This window comes from Rhinatrema bivittatum, chromosome 7 (assembly GCF_901001135.1).
Source record: "Rhinatrema bivittatum chromosome 7, aRhiBiv1.1, whole genome shotgun sequence".
NCBI classification, from domain to species: domain Eukaryota; kingdom Metazoa; phylum Chordata; class Amphibia; order Gymnophiona; family Rhinatrematidae; genus Rhinatrema; species Rhinatrema bivittatum.
Genome location: NC_042621.1, coordinates 190,722,198 through 190,741,455, shown reverse-complemented (window position 1 = coordinate 190,741,455; position 19,258 = coordinate 190,722,198). Strand labels below are relative to the sequence as shown.

General features: G+C 44.0%; 1 protein-coding gene across 1 annotated transcript in view; it reads left to right on the top strand.

Annotated features, from left to right (window-relative positions):
- Nucleotides 1–19,258, top strand: part of PKD2L1 (polycystin 2 like 1, transient receptor potential cation channel) — an 80,797-nt gene that overhangs the window by 47,087 nt on the left and 14,452 nt on the right. The window contains exons 8-11 of the mRNA XM_029609683.1: nucleotides 1,792–1,973; nucleotides 3,071–3,191; nucleotides 9,133–9,231; nucleotides 17,463–17,584. Of these exons, the coding sequence (XP_029465543.1) occupies nucleotides 1,792–1,973; nucleotides 3,071–3,191; nucleotides 9,133–9,231; nucleotides 17,463–17,584 (524 nt within the window). The remainder of the gene's footprint in view (nucleotides 1–1,791; nucleotides 1,974–3,070; nucleotides 3,192–9,132; nucleotides 9,232–17,462; nucleotides 17,585–19,258) is intronic.

The following is a 19,258-nucleotide window of genomic DNA, read 5'->3' as shown; positions in this document are numbered from 1 at the left end:
AGAAAAAAAGTAAATTTTCTCAAAAATCTCTTCTTAAATTTTAGTCTTTTTCAGTTTATCATGTTGCATAGATAATTAGTAATACTAGCAAAGAACAAGGTGTCCAGAACAATTTTGTAAATTCATATACGCCAAAATATTTTTGAATGTTGGACTGCTGCCGTCTGGATCTGCTAATCAGTCAGACCCAACTGCGGCGAAGTCGCATTAATTTATTAAATATTTTTATATTTTCACGAGAAATATTGCCTTAGGGAATAAAGAAGCCGAAACAGGCTTTTAGTCCAATCACCAAGAATAATAGCTGTACTTAGCTTTAGCGATAAAAATATAGTCCCGACGTGATCACGTTTCGGACCCGATGGGTCCTGCTTCAGGGGTCGGTGTTTTAATCCTCCAAAGTAGATATATGATATTAATCCCAACCGGCAAGAAAAACGGCGTTCTCAGTCACGAAATTCATTGGCGGTCCGCATTCGGACCTGCTGTTGAAATGGCGGCGATGCAGGGTATTTAAATATATCCGCCGGATATGATGTAATAGCAGAAGTCAATCAAATACTTCAAACGGGCAGCAAAGAGGCTTGTGACAGGAGCTTGGTGAGTGAAAGAACCCACATATGAATCTCATGTATATTCTAAACTATAAAACTGGAGAACATGATGAATTGAAAAATTGAAAATTGAGTGGAACCAAAGTTCTAACCATATACACGTACAAAGATGACCCCCTGGCAGCTAGGTCAAAGTATACCAATTGATTTTTTCATTAAGTCCCCCCGGATCTACAGTTTGTAAGGTGAAGATCCAATATTGTTCGCGTAAATTGAGACGTTGTTGAATATCTCCTCCACGTATGCTGGGATACACTTTTTCAATGATAGACCATTTTAGATCCACAAATTCATGCTTTGCTGTCATACAGTGTTGAACCAAAGGAGCAGTTATTTTATTGTTCTTTATACAACTGCGGTGCTCAATGAGCCTTGTTCTTATTTTCCTCTTGGTTCGACCTACGTACACTAGGTCACACGGACATTGTATGATGTAAATAACACTGTCAGTCTCACATAGATAATTAGAACACTATCCACAGGAAAAAGTGATACTCAGGCCTACTTTGCTTTTTGTCTGTTAGCTACTAACGGCCGAATTTTAAAACGGCCGCGCACATAAAAATCGGCACTTACGCGCGTGGCCGGGCCCTGCGCACACCCTGCCCATTTTCAAAAGGGCCCGGCCACACGCGTAAGTGCCGATAGGCGTACAAGTGCCAGGCCCTGAAAAAGGGGTAGGCCGGGGGGTGTGGTCTGGGTGGGGAGGGGCGGAACGGCCTGGATAGTGGCCATTAGCCACTGTCCAGGGGAAGCGCACGCCGGCACCCAGCTGGCGCACACATATTACTTCTGCTCCAGAGGAGCAGTAAGTAAGAAAACAAAACAAAAGTAAGTTTAAACAAAGGATTTAGGGGTGGGGCGAAGAGGGAGAGAGGGAGAGAGTTTAGGTAGGGGGGTAGGGAACTGGGGATGGCTCAATTGTGTCACCGCGCATAATTTACTAAAATCCCCCCCCCCCCCCCCCCCCCCCCGCGCTCGCGGATTTTAAAATCCATCGCGCATGTGCCCACAGATTTTATAACATGCGCGTACTGATGTGCACACGGTGTAAAATCTGTGCATCCCTGTGCACGCTGGGACCCCGCACCTTTCAACATCTACTTATAAGTGTTTAAGTAGTTTCTCTTCTATATATGATTCCTGACATTTTACACTGCTCCCTTTCTTCCTTCAGATATTCAAGTACATTAGTTTTAATAAAACAATGACCCAGTTATCATCCACGCTTGCCCGCTGTGCAAAGGACATCCTGGGTTTTGCCATTATGTTCTTCATTGTGTTTTTTGCCTACGCACAACTGGGGTATCTTCTCTTTGGAACTCAAGTGGAAAACTTTAGTACCTTCGTTAAGTGCATGTGAGTAAATTCTCTCTTTACTGAAGTCCTACTAGAGTCTTTTAACAAGCAATTATTTTACATTTCTAGAAAAATTGCATGATAAATAATGAAAAATGCATGATAAATAATGAAATCTATCTTATTATAAAAACTGCAGGTATAGTACAAACATAGTACACCAGGAAAGTAGAATATTAATCAGGGTATGTCTCCAGAGGGTAAGCCACAACTCAAACAGTCCAGGAGTGTAACACCTGTTTTGCCCTTATGGGTTTTATATATATAGAGCACATAAGGACCTATTTTAAAAAGACTTCCCATTCTGCTCCTAAGCAAAAATCCTTTGAATATAAGTTCCAAAAATTACATTCAAATAAAAGCAAACTGCCAAAAAAAATAAACAAGCTTCAGTAATTAATAATTCTACTTATTGATTTTTCATTGGTGTAAAACTAGAGCTGGCCGCAATCTGGCCATGTTTCGAGGTCTTTCTTCTTCAGGGGTCAGTTCATAAATGTAAAACTGTTAAACCTGAGCATGTTATGAGGTTTACATTTATGAAGAAGAAAGACCTCAAAACATGGCCTCATCGGATGCTTGGTTATGATCCATCAACTGGCCTGTATATACTGCAGCTCTGACAGCTAAGTATTTTTAATTGCATATACTCAAAAAAAGGACTACAGCAATTTGGATGGCAAGCTGATTTTGATGATTATATTGAGGCCACTATGCAGATGTATGTCAGATGGTAACCAAGTGAAAGAAACCCCTTTTCATCCTGATTTTTTTTTTTTATATATGAGCAGAGATATCCTTTATTGGAGTGATTATTGTATAGCACCATTTCATGAAGTTCATGCTAGTTGTGGAGGATTAGTATTTAAAGTGCTTTTGACAGGCCTTTTGGAGGTCTAAAATATTTTTGAATGTTAATTTAGCATCGTTAGAGCAGGTTGTATGATAATGAGGAATTATAGCTAGAGATTAATAAGATAGTGAACTAGCCTACAGCGATTATGCAGGATAAAATTTTGAATATTATTTTGTCCATCTGTATCATGACTATTATTGCACACAACAGTGATCTCTATTTCTATCTCTTGTGTTTTTAGTTTCACCCAGTTTAGAATCATTCTTGGCGACTTTGACTATGATGCTATTGACAACGCCAACAGGATCTTAGGACCCATTTATTTTGTCACTTATGTATTCTTTGTATTCTTTGTATTGCTGGTAAGTGCATTTGTGAAAATTAATTTAACCAATATCACTAAATGACCTGCTTATTCTATCAGTATACTCCTTACTATGGAAATCTCATTTAAATAAAGCCCATGAAAACAGAATGACCACATGCCTTCTAATATAGAATGACAAGCCGTTAAGCCCGTTAAAACGGGCTACATCCCTCTGTCTCTCACCTCCCCCTCATTCTCTCTCCTCACACTCACCCACTCCTCCCCACCCTCCCACTCAGTCCCTCCCTCCCACTCAGTCTCACTCACTCCCTCCCCCCTCTCTCCCTCCCTCTCACTCACACTCAGTCCCACTCACTCTCACTCAGTCCCACTCCCTCCCTCCTCTCCCTCAGTCCCACTCCCTCCCTCAGTCCCACTCACTCCCTCCCCCCTCACTCAGTTGCACTCACTTCCTCCCCCCTCACTCAGTCCCCCCTCTCCCTCTCACTCAGTCCCACTCCCTCCCTCCCCCCTCTCACTCAGTCGCACTCCCTCCCTCCCTCTCACTCAGTCCCACTCCCTCTCTCTCCTCCCCTCTCACTCAGTCCCTCCCTCTCTCTCAGTCAGTCCCTCCCTCTCTCTCTCCTCCCTCACTGCTGCCGCCCGTCTTCGCCGCCGCCGCTGCGGCCCTGTCTCTCACCTCTCCCTCATTCTCCCTCTCCCCCTTCCACTTACTCACATCCCTGACTCTCACCTCTCCCTCATTCTCACTCTCCCCTCACTCTTCCCCACCCCCTACCTCTCTCTCACACACTCACCCACTCCTCCCTCCCCCTCACTCAGTCCCTCCCACTCAGTCCCCTCCCTCCCACTCAGTCCCTCCCACTCAGTCCCTCCCTCTCACTCAGTCACTCCCTCCCACTCTCTCTCTCCGTCCGTCCCTCCCTCTCAGTCCGTCCCTCCCTCTCTCGCCTCCCTCCCTCGCTACTGGCCGCCGCCGCCGCCGGCCGGTACTGCCGCCGCCGCCCGCTGCCACTACTGCCGCCATGTTTTTGGGTTTTTTTTACGCTGCCTAAGACCGACGTGCTCGCCCGCACATGCGCAGTAGAGCTGCTCTCTACTGCGCATTTGCGGCACGTTGGTCAAGCGTCGTTTATCTAGTTAGATGACCTTTTTCCATGAGAAGAAAATTGTAGAACTAGGGGTCATGGTATGAAACTCCAAGAAGGTAGAATCAGGAACAACATCATGAAATATTTTTTCACAGAAAGGGTGGCAAATGCTTAGAATACCCTCCCAGAGGAGGTGTTGGAGAGAAAAATGGTACTGGATTTAAAAAAAAAAAAAAAAAGCATGGCATAAACACAGAGAATCTGTAGTGGCAAGAGGATGGTAATGAAGCACTGGGGCAACCTACACAAAACAACAGCTCAACGCAAAACAGAATACATTGTGCTTCTAAGAAAGCACTGGGGTAACCTGCATGGAGTGGCAGTTACAACCCTCAATAGTAGTGGTATAACTACCTCCTGCCTGCAGGGAGGAATGGAGTCATCTGCACAGAGTGGCAGTTACAGCCCATAACAATAGTGGTATAACTACCTCCTGCCTGCAGGGAGGAATGGAGTCATCTGCACGGAGTGGCAGTTACAGCCCATAACAGTAGTGGTATAACTACCTCCTGCCTGCAGGGAGGAATGGAGTCATCTGCACGGAGTGGCAGTTACAGCCCATAACAGTAGTGGTATAACTACCTCCTGCCTGCAGGGAGGAATGGAATCATCTGCACAGAGTGGCAGTTACAGCCCATAACAGTAGTGGTATAACTACCTCCTGCCTGCAGGGAGGAATGGAGTCATCTGCACGGAGTGGCAGTTACAGCCCATAACAGTAGTGGTGTGACTGCCTCCTACTTGCATGGAGGCATGATGAAACCTCCTGCAGGGAGGCGTGCAGGAGTGGTGATTCAAATCTTATCTAGAAGGCATAGGATAACCTGAACAGAGTAGCAATTTTATAACCCTAAACAGCAGTGGTACAACAGGCCGAGATGACCTGCATGAGCAAGCCATGGCTGAAACCGAAACTTCAGTGAGCACAGGGTTGCAGTAGGAGGGTTGAGCAGTCAGGAAAAGGCATGAGAAAAAGGGGAGTAGGTGTTGGGTTACATATGCAATACTGTATTTACCTTTTACTTAGCACTATCGATTATGAACTCATAATCTGCAATGGTTGATTTCTTTGCCTTGTTGACTGTACATGTTTGCAATGTTATATACAGATATCATCTTTTTGGGTGCTCCTTCTCCTCTGTACCTTGCTCTCCATCAGGTACCGTTCCTATTATTTCCCTTTGTCCTGTTTTTCCCCTCGCTGCATTCGACACTCTATTTTCCTTGCTGCTCCCCTCCCCCGCCCCCTGGTTTTTTTGTATTTCCCTCCTTTTAGTTTATTCTGTAAACCGGCATGATGTTCCCACGAATGTCGGTATAAAAAAGTTAATAAATAATTAAATTAAATAAATAAATATGGGAATATGAATGCACATCGACCCAAGTTGGACAAATCTCAATTGGCCACAAGGGCGGTTCTAGCATGAGGCAGGGTGAGGCAGCGGCCTCAGGCAGCAGAATTTTGACGTGGCAAAAAGTGCCCTCCAAAACACCTCTACCGCAGTCACCACCTCACCCTGCCTCCAGAGTCAAACATCGAATCGGGCAGGGATAAACCGAACCCCTGCCCAATTCGCTCAGTGGCAACATACGTCCTTAACCCCAGGCAGCAGGAGTCGCGTTTATCCCTACGTCATCTCCTGCTGCCGCGGGGCCAGTCTCACAGCTTTTACCACAAGACTGGCCCCTGGCAGCAGGAGAGGATCACGGGATAAATGCGACTCCTGCTGCTGTCCACCCCACAACTGGTGACCTAAGAGAGGAGGAGGACGTGGTGGCTGACAGCGGACCCCATCCTATTGGCGGCTGAAAAAAATGCCTAGGCCCTATCGGTGTGTATGAGTGACTGCCTGTGTGTGTGTGTGTGTGTGTGCGGGTGGGTGACTGCCTGCCTGGGTAGATGGGTGACTGCTTGTGTGTGTGTTAGAGGGGTGTGAGAGCCTGTGTGCATATATGAGAGGGTGGGTGAGGGGTGTGTGTAGGTGAGGGGATGTGGGTTAGGGGTGTGTGGGTGAGGGGTGGTGTGTGTGTATGTTAGTGTATGAGAGGATGGTGAGGTGTGTGTGTGTGTGTGTGTGTATATATGAGAGGGTGGGGGGGGTATGCATGTATGTGTATATATGAGAGGGTGGGGGTGTGAGTGTGTATATATGAGAGGGGGTGTGTATGTATGTGTATATATGAGTGTGTGTGTATCTTTGTATGTGTGTGTATGAGAGGGTGGGTGTCTATGTATGTGTGTATATGAGAGGGTTTATGTGAGTGTATATGTGTATGTGTGTGTCTATGAGAGAGAGTGCCTGCTCACATGTGTATGCGTGTGTAAGAGTATCTGTATATATGTATGTGTGAGAGAGGTTAAAGTTTGTGAAACCTCCTCCAATCTACGACAATCTCAGGAGGACTGGAAATCTAAAGTTCCCAGGTATGGAAAGTGGGAGATTTGTTTTTTGTCGAAACATTGACATGACGACAGAAAACAACTGAATGGTCCATCCAGTCTACCCAGCAATCTCACGGCAGCATCAGCTGCACCATACAGGTATCCCCCATAATGGTAGAATATGCCACACCATACAAGTCACTCCCATACTTAGTTTCCCAAACCATCAAAGTCAGGGCCCTTGTTGGTTGCTATCTGAGTCCAATTCCCCATTACCTCTTGCCATTGAAGCAGAGAGCAATGTTGGAGTTGCATCACAAGTATAAGGCTTATGGGTTAAGGGTAGCAACTGCCAAATCAGCAAATTCCCCCTATGCTTATTTATTTTCCCAGACCATAAAATTCAATGTCCTTATTGGATGCTGTCTGGAACTAATTCCCCTTTTCCTCTTTTCCCCCTGCCGTTAAAGCAGAGAGCAATGATGGAGTTGCATATCCTTGTTAGTTTTAATTATTGGATGTGATGTATCTGCTGTTTTGAAATATTTTATTAGTGCTTGGTAATATTTTAAACATTTTTATATGTGGTTTTAATTGGCTGAATTTAACAGCAGATTTGACATTCTTTTTATTTGAATGTTTAATGTTTTATATTTCTTGATTGTGTTTGCATTGCTTACAGAATTTGGCTTCTTGTGATTTCCAGTTCAGTTTTTGTCTGCACGTTTCAAATTATATTTTATGATCTTTTTATTCGGTATTTGGTGAGAGTTTATTTGTGTTCTGCTTGTGTGACTGAGGCTTCTGCTGGCATGTAGGTTCTATGTAGGGATTACAACAACCTGGCTTTAATCTGTTTTCCTATTAGAAGCCGTATGGTGTTTAGTGCCTGCTGTAATATTTACAGCATGGCTTTTTCATAGGTTGAGTGCTGGCAATTATGATATGGAAGGCTTACTATACTGGAATTGAAGTTCAGTTTTTTCCTGGCTTTCTGTGGGCCAAGATCTCACCCGGTGCACTTTACCATAGGCCTAATACCATATGAGATCCAGTAAACTGCCTTGATTACTATAAGAAAGGTAGTTTATTAAGTCTATTAAACAATTATTATTGAAAGTGTGTTGTTGTTTGTTTTGCAGTGTATGCCTATATAATATATATGTTATAAGTGATATTTTTCTTCAGAAGATTGTACTTTAAATGTCTGTTTTCCATATGCAATCTGCCTTTTTAGGTTGGAGAAGTTAATACATTTTAAAATGAAAAAGAATACATAAGTTTTAATTATGTGGGGAGGGGAGGGAAGGGGGAATGAAAGACTATAAGGTTTATCTAGGGCATCTAATACTCTTGTATCAGCTCTAAGAGAGTGTGTGTCACACACATTGACTCCCACCATTCACCAATCTCTCACACCCCCCTGGGGCAGATCCTAGAGAAGGGTGGGAGGCAGGCAGTAGGGAATGGAGGAGTCCTATTTCTAGATCCAGGGCCCGCCCCATTAAACATTTCTCTGGCACCCCCTAGTGTGGACGCCAAAGACTAAGAACAAAAAAATAACAAGGCCCAAAAACTGAGTGGTTAGAGCAGTGGGCTACAAACAAGGGAAGCCAGGGTTCAAATCCTACTGCCATTCCTTGTGACCTTGGGCAAATCATTTCACCCTCCATTGTCATGCGAGGGGGGGCACCCTTTCATCCTTCCCCTCAAGCAGCAGATTGCCTTGAGCCGCCCCTGATTGACCAAATTGAATGGACCATTTTGGTTTATCTGCTGTCATTTCCTATGGGGTCAACATTCAGATGGTTTGTCCAGCTAAGTTTAAGACTTAGGCAGACAAACACTGGGTTTTAAATTTCCTACTGCTCTGAATGCTTCTGGATTACCCAGCTAGCTGTTAAGTCAAATAAGAGTTAGCTGGATACATTACAGGCATTCCAGGTTAGCAGGATAAGTTTGGGTACTTGCCCGGTTCTTATGGCCTGGATTGGCCGCTGTTGGAAACAGGATGCTGGGATTGATGGACCCTTGGTCTGACCCAGTATGGCATGTTCTTATGTTCTTATCTGGTTAACTGTGATATTCAAAGTTAGCTGGATAACATCCAGCAAAGCTGGTCATGCCAGAGAGCAGTCCTAAAATTAGCTAGATAAGTTTATTTGGCTAACTAGGATCTATATTTAGCAAAGTGCCTAATCAGCAGGACTCTGCTGAATATCCTCAACAATTTATCGGGCTAACTTTAGCCCGACAAATTGTCCACTTACTGCTGAATTTTGATCTCTATGTTACTTTTTTAGGCTTTATTTTTCAGAGGCAGATCCTTATTTATAAATGCTTCAGTGAATCATTAAAAGAAAATGCACAACCCTAGTAGAAATAGACACCCCTACTAATATTCCCAAATAATTTTATTTTGATGTCATTTTGTTTTGTAGAACATGTTCCTGGCTATCATTAATGATACATACTCAGAAGTAAAGGAAGAACTTTCTAATCAGAAGGATGAACTGCAGTTTTCTGACATTTTAAAACAGGTGCTCTATTAATCTTCTTATGCAAGTACAATGTGATGGTAAACCTAATACGTGCTCTAAAAACTACTGTTTATATTATCAATGGGCAACAGTCATTTGTACTAAGAAAAGGCAAAATTAAATAGCACAGTGTTTAATTTCTTATGAAAGTAAGTTAACTACCTTCCTCTTATAATTCCTGTGTAGAATGTTCCAGATAGATGGAGCAGCTACGGAGAATGTCCTGGATCTAGTTTCAGTTAGATTAAGGAGCAGATTTTAAATATTTGCGCGATCGCGTACTTTTGTTCGCGCACCAGGCGCGTATCTTATAAAATCCGGGGTCGGCGCGCGCAAGGGGGTGCACATTTGTACAACCTGCGCGCGCCGAACCCAGCGCGACCTGCCTGTTCCCTCTGAGGCCGCTCCGATTTCGGAGCGGCCTCGGAGGGAACTTTTCTTTGCCCTCCCCCCACCTTCCCCTCCCTTCCCCTACCTAACCCACCCCCCCGGCCCTATCTAAACCCCCCCCCCTACCTTTGTAGTCAAAGTTACGCCTGCTGAAAGCAGGCGTAACTTTGCGCGCGTCGCCAGCAGCCCCGCTCCGTCCTCCGGTCCCGGGGGCTGGTCCGGAAGCCTCGACCATGCCCCCGGGCCGGCGCCACGCTCCCGGGCCCGCCCCCGTAACGCCGCGGCATGCCCCCTCCCGCCCCCTCCCGCCCCTTTTCGAAAGCCCCGGGACTTACGTGCGTCCCGGGGCTTTACGCGCGCCGGTGGCCTATGCAAAATAGGCGCGCGTAAATCCGGAAGGATTTACGCGCGCAGCCCTTTTAAAATCCGCCCCTAAATGTTTTAAAGGATGGAACTGTTAGCAGCCGTGCAGTTGCTAAAAGCAATGACAATAATTTTAAAACGAGCGCATGTGTATACCAGTGCATGAGGGGAGATATGCTGGAATTTTAGCCGGCCGACAAAGTTAAGGGGGGGTTTAGATAGGGCCGGGGGGGGTGGGTTAGGTAGGGGAACGGAGGGGAAGGTGGGGGGAGGGAACAGGCAGGCCGTGCTGGGCTCGGCACGCGCAGGTTGCACAAATGTGCATTCCCTTGCGCGCGCCGACCCCGGATTTTATAAGATACGCGCGGCTACACGCGTATCTTATAAAATCCAGCGTACTTTTGTTCACGCCTGCTGCACGAACAAACGTACGCGCTCACGCAAGTATTTAAAATTTGCCCAAGAGAGTAGAAGGAATGGGGTCAGCCACCCCTAACTTAATCTGCAGGCCTGCTGGGAGGGGGAGGTAAATACTGAATGTGAAATCCAGGGTTTGTGACAATTGTTTGCTGTATGTCCTTTTTTCCTGCATCGACAAATGCCAGGAAACTTCTAAGTGCAGGCCTTCCGTTTACCGTCCTGTCACAGATGCATGCAGTGGCGACATTCTCACTCCCCCTCTCTTCTGGATCATTTGCTCCCCTGTCCGCAGTGGTATTTATATCACCTTCTTTTTCATTCTCATAATTAGAGAGAGATTTGGGTTCACAGTGTTCCCAAAGGATTTCTAATTCTTCATCTTTATCCAGAAACTGTTTATTAAACAGGTAATTTCAGACTTTAAAGCCTCATTCTGGGTACTAGCAATTTTTAGCTTTTCAATTAAATCAGCCTCACGTTGCTCATAGCGTTGTCTATCTTCTGCCAACTGGGCAGAAAATAAATTTTCCTGTTTTAACCGATTACAGTTTTCTTGTCCCAATCTATCTGTCAAGATCTTAAGGCGTTGTGACCAAGCACTTGTAATCTCTATCAGTATCCATATTAAGGCTGTGCTCTGCTTACTCTTATTTTTGGGCATTGTGGCATGGATATCCTCAGAAATCTTATTTTCTACATCATCAAAAGAATTTGTCTGCTGCGACATTAGAATCCCATGGGTTCTTCCCACATGCGGCGGCAATCTCCAAACGGTAGTTTCTCTTTGTTTCTCCTTTTAATTCAACTTTAGTGTCCTTTCGATTCTTAACAAATGACACCTTCTGTTGCCATATAATGCTAAAGTTAAATATACACACACAGAATAATCTGTACTCAGTAGGTTCTCTTATACTCTATCCTGCTTTCTGCAGATTACAAGAAGGTCCCAAAAGAAACAAATCAGCCTTTCACACTAAAAGATCAAGGAATACACAGGCGCAAATTAAAGGCTCATATAAACCTTTCACCTGGAATCCAGCATCCTCGTTGCCAATTTTGTTACGGGTTCAGACCATGTACACTGGTATCTTGCCCAGGGGCTCTGACCTGGAGGGCTAATCTCTTATAAATACACAATTACTAGGATTCTACCTGGGGGCTTGAACCCAGGGACATATCCCCTACACAAATGGCCACACACAATTACTGGGATTATACCTGGGGGCTTGAACCCAGGAGTTTATCCTCTATTCAGAGAGCCACACACAAATGGGTTCAGTACGTCATGGTTCCAGGTAAGGAAGTAAGTTTATTTGAGCAATAGAAAGATAGAACAAATAAAATCAGATCGTATAGAAAAAGTAATCGTAGATAATAACAATTGCTACATAGGTATAAAAAGCTTACATTTCCAAAGGATCAGCTATACCATCATGTCCAGGACTCTCTCTCCCCTCTCTCCCCTCTCTCTCTCTGTCTCCCCTTCTACACTACAAACCCCTGTGAGAACAGGCCCGTTCCCTCCCACTGAGTTCTTATCAGTTTTCAGACACAGCTGTGGCCTCATTCTCTCTCTCAGGCCTTAGTGTAAGTTAATTGCTTGCTTTCTCATCATAGACTTAGTGTATAACTAAATAAACAGGCTCTTGCCTGTTCATAAACATTTCACAGTGTAAGACAGTAAACAGGAGTTCACTCAGAGGTTGGCCTGTGGCTTTGAAACTAGTTTGTGTCTGGGCGAAAACTGAATCCATACGGCCTATCCTCTATACACATCCTCAGCAAAAAATAACAAAAAATGATTCCAACAGATGCTGGGCTTGATGGACACTTGGTCTGACCCAGTATGGCAATTTCTTATATTCTTAGCTTCTCCATCCTTGGGGTTCCTTGGGGGTATACTTTACCACATGGAATTTAATTACTGGACCTGTGGTGGGTTGACTTAGAAGTGGATTCACCTCTGTTCATAGTCATGTCATAAAAACACAGTAACATGACAGCAGTAAAGGACTATAGTTCATCTAGCCTGCCCATCTGCCCAATTAATTTAGCTATATAATTCTCATCATATTCTTAGAGATCCCCTGTATTTATCTCATGCTTTCTTGAATTCATATACTGGGGTTTTTTTTATCTCTATCACCTCCACTGAAGGCTGTTCATGCATCCACACCCTCTCTGTAAAGAAAGATTTCTAAAGATTATGTCTGAGTCGACTCCCTTTCATCCTCATCCCATGACTCCTCATTCTAGAGCCTTCTTTCCATTGAAAGAAGCTCACCTCCTGTTCATGGAAACTTTTGAGATATTTAAATGTCTCCCTATCTTCCTTATCTCGCCCTCCCTCGAGGGTGAATATGTTTAGATCTTTAAGTCTACCCTCATATACTTTGGAACCAAGTGACGATTTTAGTAGCCACCTTCTGGACTGACTCCATCCTGTTTATATCCTTGTGAAGGTGCAAGTCATGCTCTTCAACTTCATCTTCCAGTAAAGAAGTAAAGATTGCTTTAAGACACTCATTCATCCAAGACAGAATTCTCCAGATTCTCCACCATCTTGGGAAAAGTCTGTCTCTCTGTTCCCAGGAAGAACTCAAGTCAAGCTCTCTCCTCCTGGGAAGAACCCTTAACTTCCCACCCCAGGTCTCTGCACACTTCCATATAGCAGAAACCAACCATTCTATACCCAAGACTGTACTCGAGCATCCCTGTTTTAGGAGCTGGATTTGACCATTCCTGCATTTATTTATTTATTTATTTATTTATTATTTTTATATACCGATGTTCCTGTAAAGAATACATATCGCACCGGTTTACAAGGAACTGAACAGTCGCCTCCAGGGTGGAAATACATTAAAACAGTCGCCTCAAGGCAGAATACATTAACACAAGTATACAGGAAAACTATTAAAGAGAACTTTCATAAACTCAATTAAATGTAACTGGGAACCATAAATCAGGAACATATGTACAGAGGTAGGTATATCGTCTGTCGCTTCACCAGATTTTAGCTCTCAGGGAAAGCTTGAGTGAATAGCCAAGTCTTTAGCTTCTTTTTGAATGTCGGAAGGCATGGTTCTTGGCGGAGGTCCGGTGGGAGCAGGTTCCAAAGATGGGGATCTGCAGTGGACAGAGCTCGTTTCCTCAATGAGGTTTTTGTTGGCTGGGTGTGATGCATGTTCTGGTATGCACTTCTGATTGGTCTATTGGAGACGTGTTGCTGTAGTTGGAAGGATAGGTTGAGGGGGGAGATGTTGTGAAGAGCCTTGTGAATCATCATGAGGGATTTAAATTGTATCCTAAATTTTATAGGCAGCCAGTGAAGATTTTGGAGGATAGGGGTGATGTGATCCCATTTTTTGGTGTTAGTGAGAATTCTGGCCGTCGCGTTCTGGACCATCTGAAGTGGTTTGATGGTGTTGGCTGGCAGGCCCAGGAGGAGTGAGTTGCAATAGTCCAGTTTAGGGAGGATGATAGATTGTAGTACCAAGCGGAAGTCTCGGAAGTGTAGAAGAGGTTTTAATTTTTTTAAGACTTGCAATTTGAAGAAGCAGTCTTTGGTAGTATTGTTTATGAACTTGGTGAAGTTGAGTTGGTTGTCCAGAAGTACACCAAGATCTCTTACTTGTGGCGCGTGGTCGATTGATGTGAAGGAGAGTTGGGTGGAACTAGTTGGGTTGAATAGAGAGCACTTGTCTGGAGCTATTATGAGGATTTCAGTTTTGCTAGTATTTAGCACGAAGTTGAGGCTTGTTAGCATGTTTTTGATTGCCGAAAGGCAGCTGTTCCAGTAAGACCATGTTTTGTGGAGGGATTCCATTATCGGGATGAGGATTTGAATGTCATCTGCGTATAGGAAGTGTGTTAGCTTGAGGTTAGATAGTAGATGGCAGAGTGGAAGGAGATAAATATTGAATAGTGTAGGTGAAAGGGATGATCCTTGAGGTACCCCCAGCTTTGATCTGATAGGGAGTGATTCTTTGTTGTTAATCCTAATCTTGTATTGCCTGTTTTCAAGGACAGATTTGAACCAGTTGAGCGCTGAACCTGTTATACCAATATCTGCTAGACGCTGAATGAGGCAGGAATGGTTCACAGTGTCGAACGCTGAGGAGAGGTCCAGTAAGACGAGAAGGAAAGGTTGACCATTTTCCAGGTTGATGAGGATGTTATCAGAAAGCGAGGCTAGTAGAGATTCAGTGTTCAGTGACTTTCGAAATCCGAATTGATTGGAGGTTAGAATGTCATTCTCTTCTAGGAATTCGGATAGTTGTCTGTTTACTACCTTCTCCATGATTTTTGCAATCATTGGGAGGTTGGCAATTGGTCTGAAGTTAGCTGGGTCAGTCGGTGGAAGGTTAGGTTTTTTAAGGAGAGGCTTGAGAATAGCAAGCTTGAGTTGGTCAGGGATTTGACCTTGGGAGAGCGAGCAGTTTATGATGTCTGCTATCGGTTTAGCGATGATGTTAGGAATGGAGAACAGTAGATTGGATGGGATGTGGTCAAGTGGGTGGGACGAGGGCTTCATCTTCCTAAGGATGTTTTCAATTTCTAAGGCGGACGTCTGCTCAAGGGAAGCCATCGAAGCTGTAGTTGCTTTGTATTGCATGTGGGTTGTGTGAGAGTGTTGTGTGCTGGTGGTGGGAGGGTAGTTCAGTTGAGGAGAGGGCCCCTTGAGAGGAGCAAGGAGGGTGTCTATTTTTTTCTCAAAGTAGACCGCCAGTTCGTTGGCTTTGTTGGATGCTTGTGCGTCTGGTATAAGAGGGGTAGTTGGTTTAGTGAGGGCTGACACATAGGAAAACAGAGCTCTAGAGTCGAAGATAAAGTGGTGGATCTTTTTTGAGAAGAATTCTTTCTTGGTTATATTGATGATGTTTCTGTAAGAGTTTAGGCAAGATTTATAAGCCAAGAGGGTAATAGTGGACGGGTTTTTTCGCCACCTGTGTTCCTTACATCTGAGCTCTTGTTTGAGCGACTTCAACTCCGGCGTGAACCAGGGTTTCCTGTTGTCCTTTTCAGGATGGAGCAATTTCGTGGTCATGGGGCATACTTGATCAGCCACCCTATTGGTGATGTTGATCCATGAGGTAGTGGCAGTGTTGACGTCTGAGAGGTTTAGTTGAGCTAGTTCTTTGGATAAATGAGAGCTAAGAATTTCTCCAGTACAAGGTTTCTGATGGCGACTGAGGTTGCATGTGTAGTTTGGGGAGGGTGTTCCATGATCTCTAGAGCCGTGGAGATGATTCGGTGGTCCGTCCAAGGGACCTGTAGGCATGATGGATTGTTAACGGACGATATTCCTTCATTTACGAAAATGAGGTCTAACGTGTGAACTGCCTTGTGGGTGGGTTCGTTGACAATTTGCCTGAACCCCATGTGGCCGAGGGAGGAGAGTAGGGTTTCGCAGTTGGTGGAGCGAGGTAGGACGTCCACGTGCAGGTTGAAGTCTCCCATGAGGATCGCTGGTTTTCCTGCATTAAGATGTTTGGCGGCTAGTTCAATGATGGGGGGATGGGTCTGCCTCGAGAATTCCTGGGGGAGCGTAAATCAATCCGATTAGAAGGTATTTTGATTTGAAGAGGGCAAATTCGAGGTTAGCTGTTGTAATTGTGGCTTGTAGGGTCAGGCCTAATCCTTTTTTGGTGGCTAGGAGCAGCCCTCCTCCTCTTTTTTTGATCCTGGGAATAGAGAGTAGGTCATAAGCCTGGGTAGGTAGCTGATTTAGAAGTACTGTATCTGTAGTTTTTAACCAGGTTTCTGTGATAGCACAGATGTCTGGTTTAGTATCGTTTAGGAGGTCGTTGAGGATGTATGATTTTTTAGAGATGGACTGAGCATTGAATAAAGTCAGTGAGAAAAGTGCCAGGCCTAGTAGTTGTGTGCAAGGCGTTATAGAGATGGGGATGATCCTCTCTTGTCGGTTGCGTGAATGTGGGTAGGGCTTAGGGAGTCTCCTCAGACGGTTGTAGAAGATAGAAATGTTGAAGGAACGCATGGTGACTACTGGAACTACGGGCAGTGCTGGTAGATCGAGTGGGGCTGGAAAGGGAGGAGCCTGTGGCTATGATAGCTGGTGGAGCTCTGAGGCTTCTCAGAATGCTTGAACCACCAGGATGTGGTAGAAGAGGGCAGAATAAGCAATAATGGAGGCGAAGCAAATGTTGAGTCGTACTAGAGGCCGAGTCTCCACTTGGGGCTGCATGAAGGGGCGTGTAGCACTGCTGTGGTGGGGTAGTGTAGCGAAAGGAGAGCCTTTCGTCTGAATCCTCACAAAGGCTCACAAAGGAGCGCACTAAGGGGCAGGCCTCTTAGGTCGCGCTCCTTCGGGTGTGCGACGCCTGGTGCGCGACGCCCCAGGGAGTGTCTGCAATTTAAGGGCCTGAAAACAGTGCTGGGCTAGACGGCTGGGTTGGGGGTGGAAGCAGTATCACTCACCACGTGGTCCTGCTGCTTCTCTTTATTTTGCAGGTTTCTGAGCCCTCTTTTCCCTTTTTTTCTCTTAATTTCCCGGTTCACTGTTCACTGCTGGCTCACAGAAGGGAGGGGCATTAAGGAATAGCTTCAGATTTAGTAATGCAAAGGGGCCTTACATTCAAAATAAAGGCAATAAAGATTTTCTCACAAGTGACTGTATTAGGTTTAATTCAGACTGGCTAAATTAATAGAATTATTTCAAAGCAGGATACCTCTGACACTTATTTTAGTGAGCTCACACCAGATTCAGATGACTGGAGGTGAAATGAGCATATATGCTGATAAAAATACAATAGTTCAGGTGTGGCCAACTCCAGTTCTCAAGAGCCACAAATGAGTCTGGTTTTCAGAATATCCACAATAAATATGCATGAGATAGATTTGCATTCAATAGAGGCAGTGCATGCAAATCTATCTCATGCATATTCATTGTGGATATCCTGAAAACCTGGCCTGCTTATGGTTCTAGAGGACCATAGCTGACTGCCCCTGCAATAGTTCCTTGTTCTTGTTTTAAGATTTTAATAGAGCTGCTCTGATTATTATTATTTTGATGTTTTATTTATTTGTCTCTGTAGGGGTATAACAGAACATTACTAAAGCTGAAACTGAAAAAAGAGCGTATTTCAGATGTGCAGAAAGCATTACAGAGTGGATCAAAAGAGCTGGAGTTTGAGGATTTTAAGAACAGTCTGAAGGAGTAAGTGGTTCATTTCAGCAGAAACCTACTATAATAATTCCTGTATGAAAAAGAAATGTCACTTTCTAGTGAGCTTCTGTGCTTTTATTAGTTATTAGATATTCTTTCTGTAATTACTGCCATAGGTCCTGCTCAATAAGAGGATGAGCTAACCAGTGGTTTCCAAACCTGTCCTGGAGGACCCCTAACCAGTCAGGTTTGCAGGATTTTCACAGTGAATATGACTGAGATAAACTGATATGCACTGCCTCCAGAGCATGCAAATTTTATCTTGGGCATATTCATTGTAGTTCCTGGGGCTGGAAGTAGGCGTTCCGAGGAGGAACAGAGTTAGCCGGATAGGTTAACCAACTAACTTCGATCCGGCTAACTCTGGCCACACTGAGGACTGATCTAAAGTTAGCCGGATATACATAAGTTTATGGCTCTAAGCAAACATTTTTAAAAAGTGCTCATACAAATTGTTCTGCAGTTCTTTCCTTACTTGTTAATCCTGACAAGCCTCTTGTGTCTACAGTATATTTAGTGACATGAAGACATTATTCTACATGTACAGCAGAATATTCCCTAATAAATTGGCTCCTACCTGTAAAAGGTGGTACGATTTCCATGAAAGCATCCATTCCCCAGTTTTGCCATTTTGGTTCAGAATCAAATCAAAAGATGTTCCATATAATTGAGTCCATAAAATAAATGTTAAAATTCCTAATATTTTGCAGCTCTCCTTGTTAACTTGAACATAGGATTGTATATTTTGATGGAAATATGTGAAATGTGAGAAATTGACCAGAAAATATTATTTTAGAATAAATGATGACATTCTGTCTTTTCCTTATCGCAGATACAGGAGCCAATGTACTAAAGTACATTAAGGCTAATGCAGTATCAAAGATGAATTTTCAAACCCCAGTGCACATCAATCGGGAGGGGGGACACGAACAAGTCAGCCGACCATATTTTAAAAAGTGCCCAGATACGTGCACAAATGCCACGGTGTGCACGTCTAAAGGATGGACATGAAGAAACGAGTGCACGGGGGTAACTTGCTGGGGTAGCACTTACTCTACCCTTAACCAACTCCAACATTTCTCTCTACTTCAACAGCAGGGGGGAAAGGGGAATTGGATTCAGACAGCAACCAATGAGAGCCCTGGCTTTTACGGTCTGGGGAACAGATAAGCTTGGGGATAACTTGTTGATGTGGCTGTTTCTACCCTTAACCAATAAGCTGGATACTTTTTTTTTTAACTATTTATTTTTATTTGTCAGAACGTGTAATACAATACGTAAACATACACCATAGTAGAATACCATATGGCAATAATGAACAATAACTTCTATTGGGAATTATAAAACTTCCAATACGGGTCCCAAATCTTGTCATACAATTTGACATTATCACACAACATTAAGGTTAACTTCTCCAATAAAGCCACAGAATGGACCTGGCATCTCCAGTCACCCAGAATCGGTACTGATTTCCATTTCCGTGCAATTATTTATTTATTTATTTTTAGATTTTTATATACCGGTGTTCCTATATGTAATAAAGATCACATCGGTTTACATTGAAACAGAACATGAAAATTGCCAAAAGGCATTACATAGAACAAGGTTATGAAATTTGGAACAGAGTACATAAGTTCAAAATTTAACAATAACGTTGTAACATTG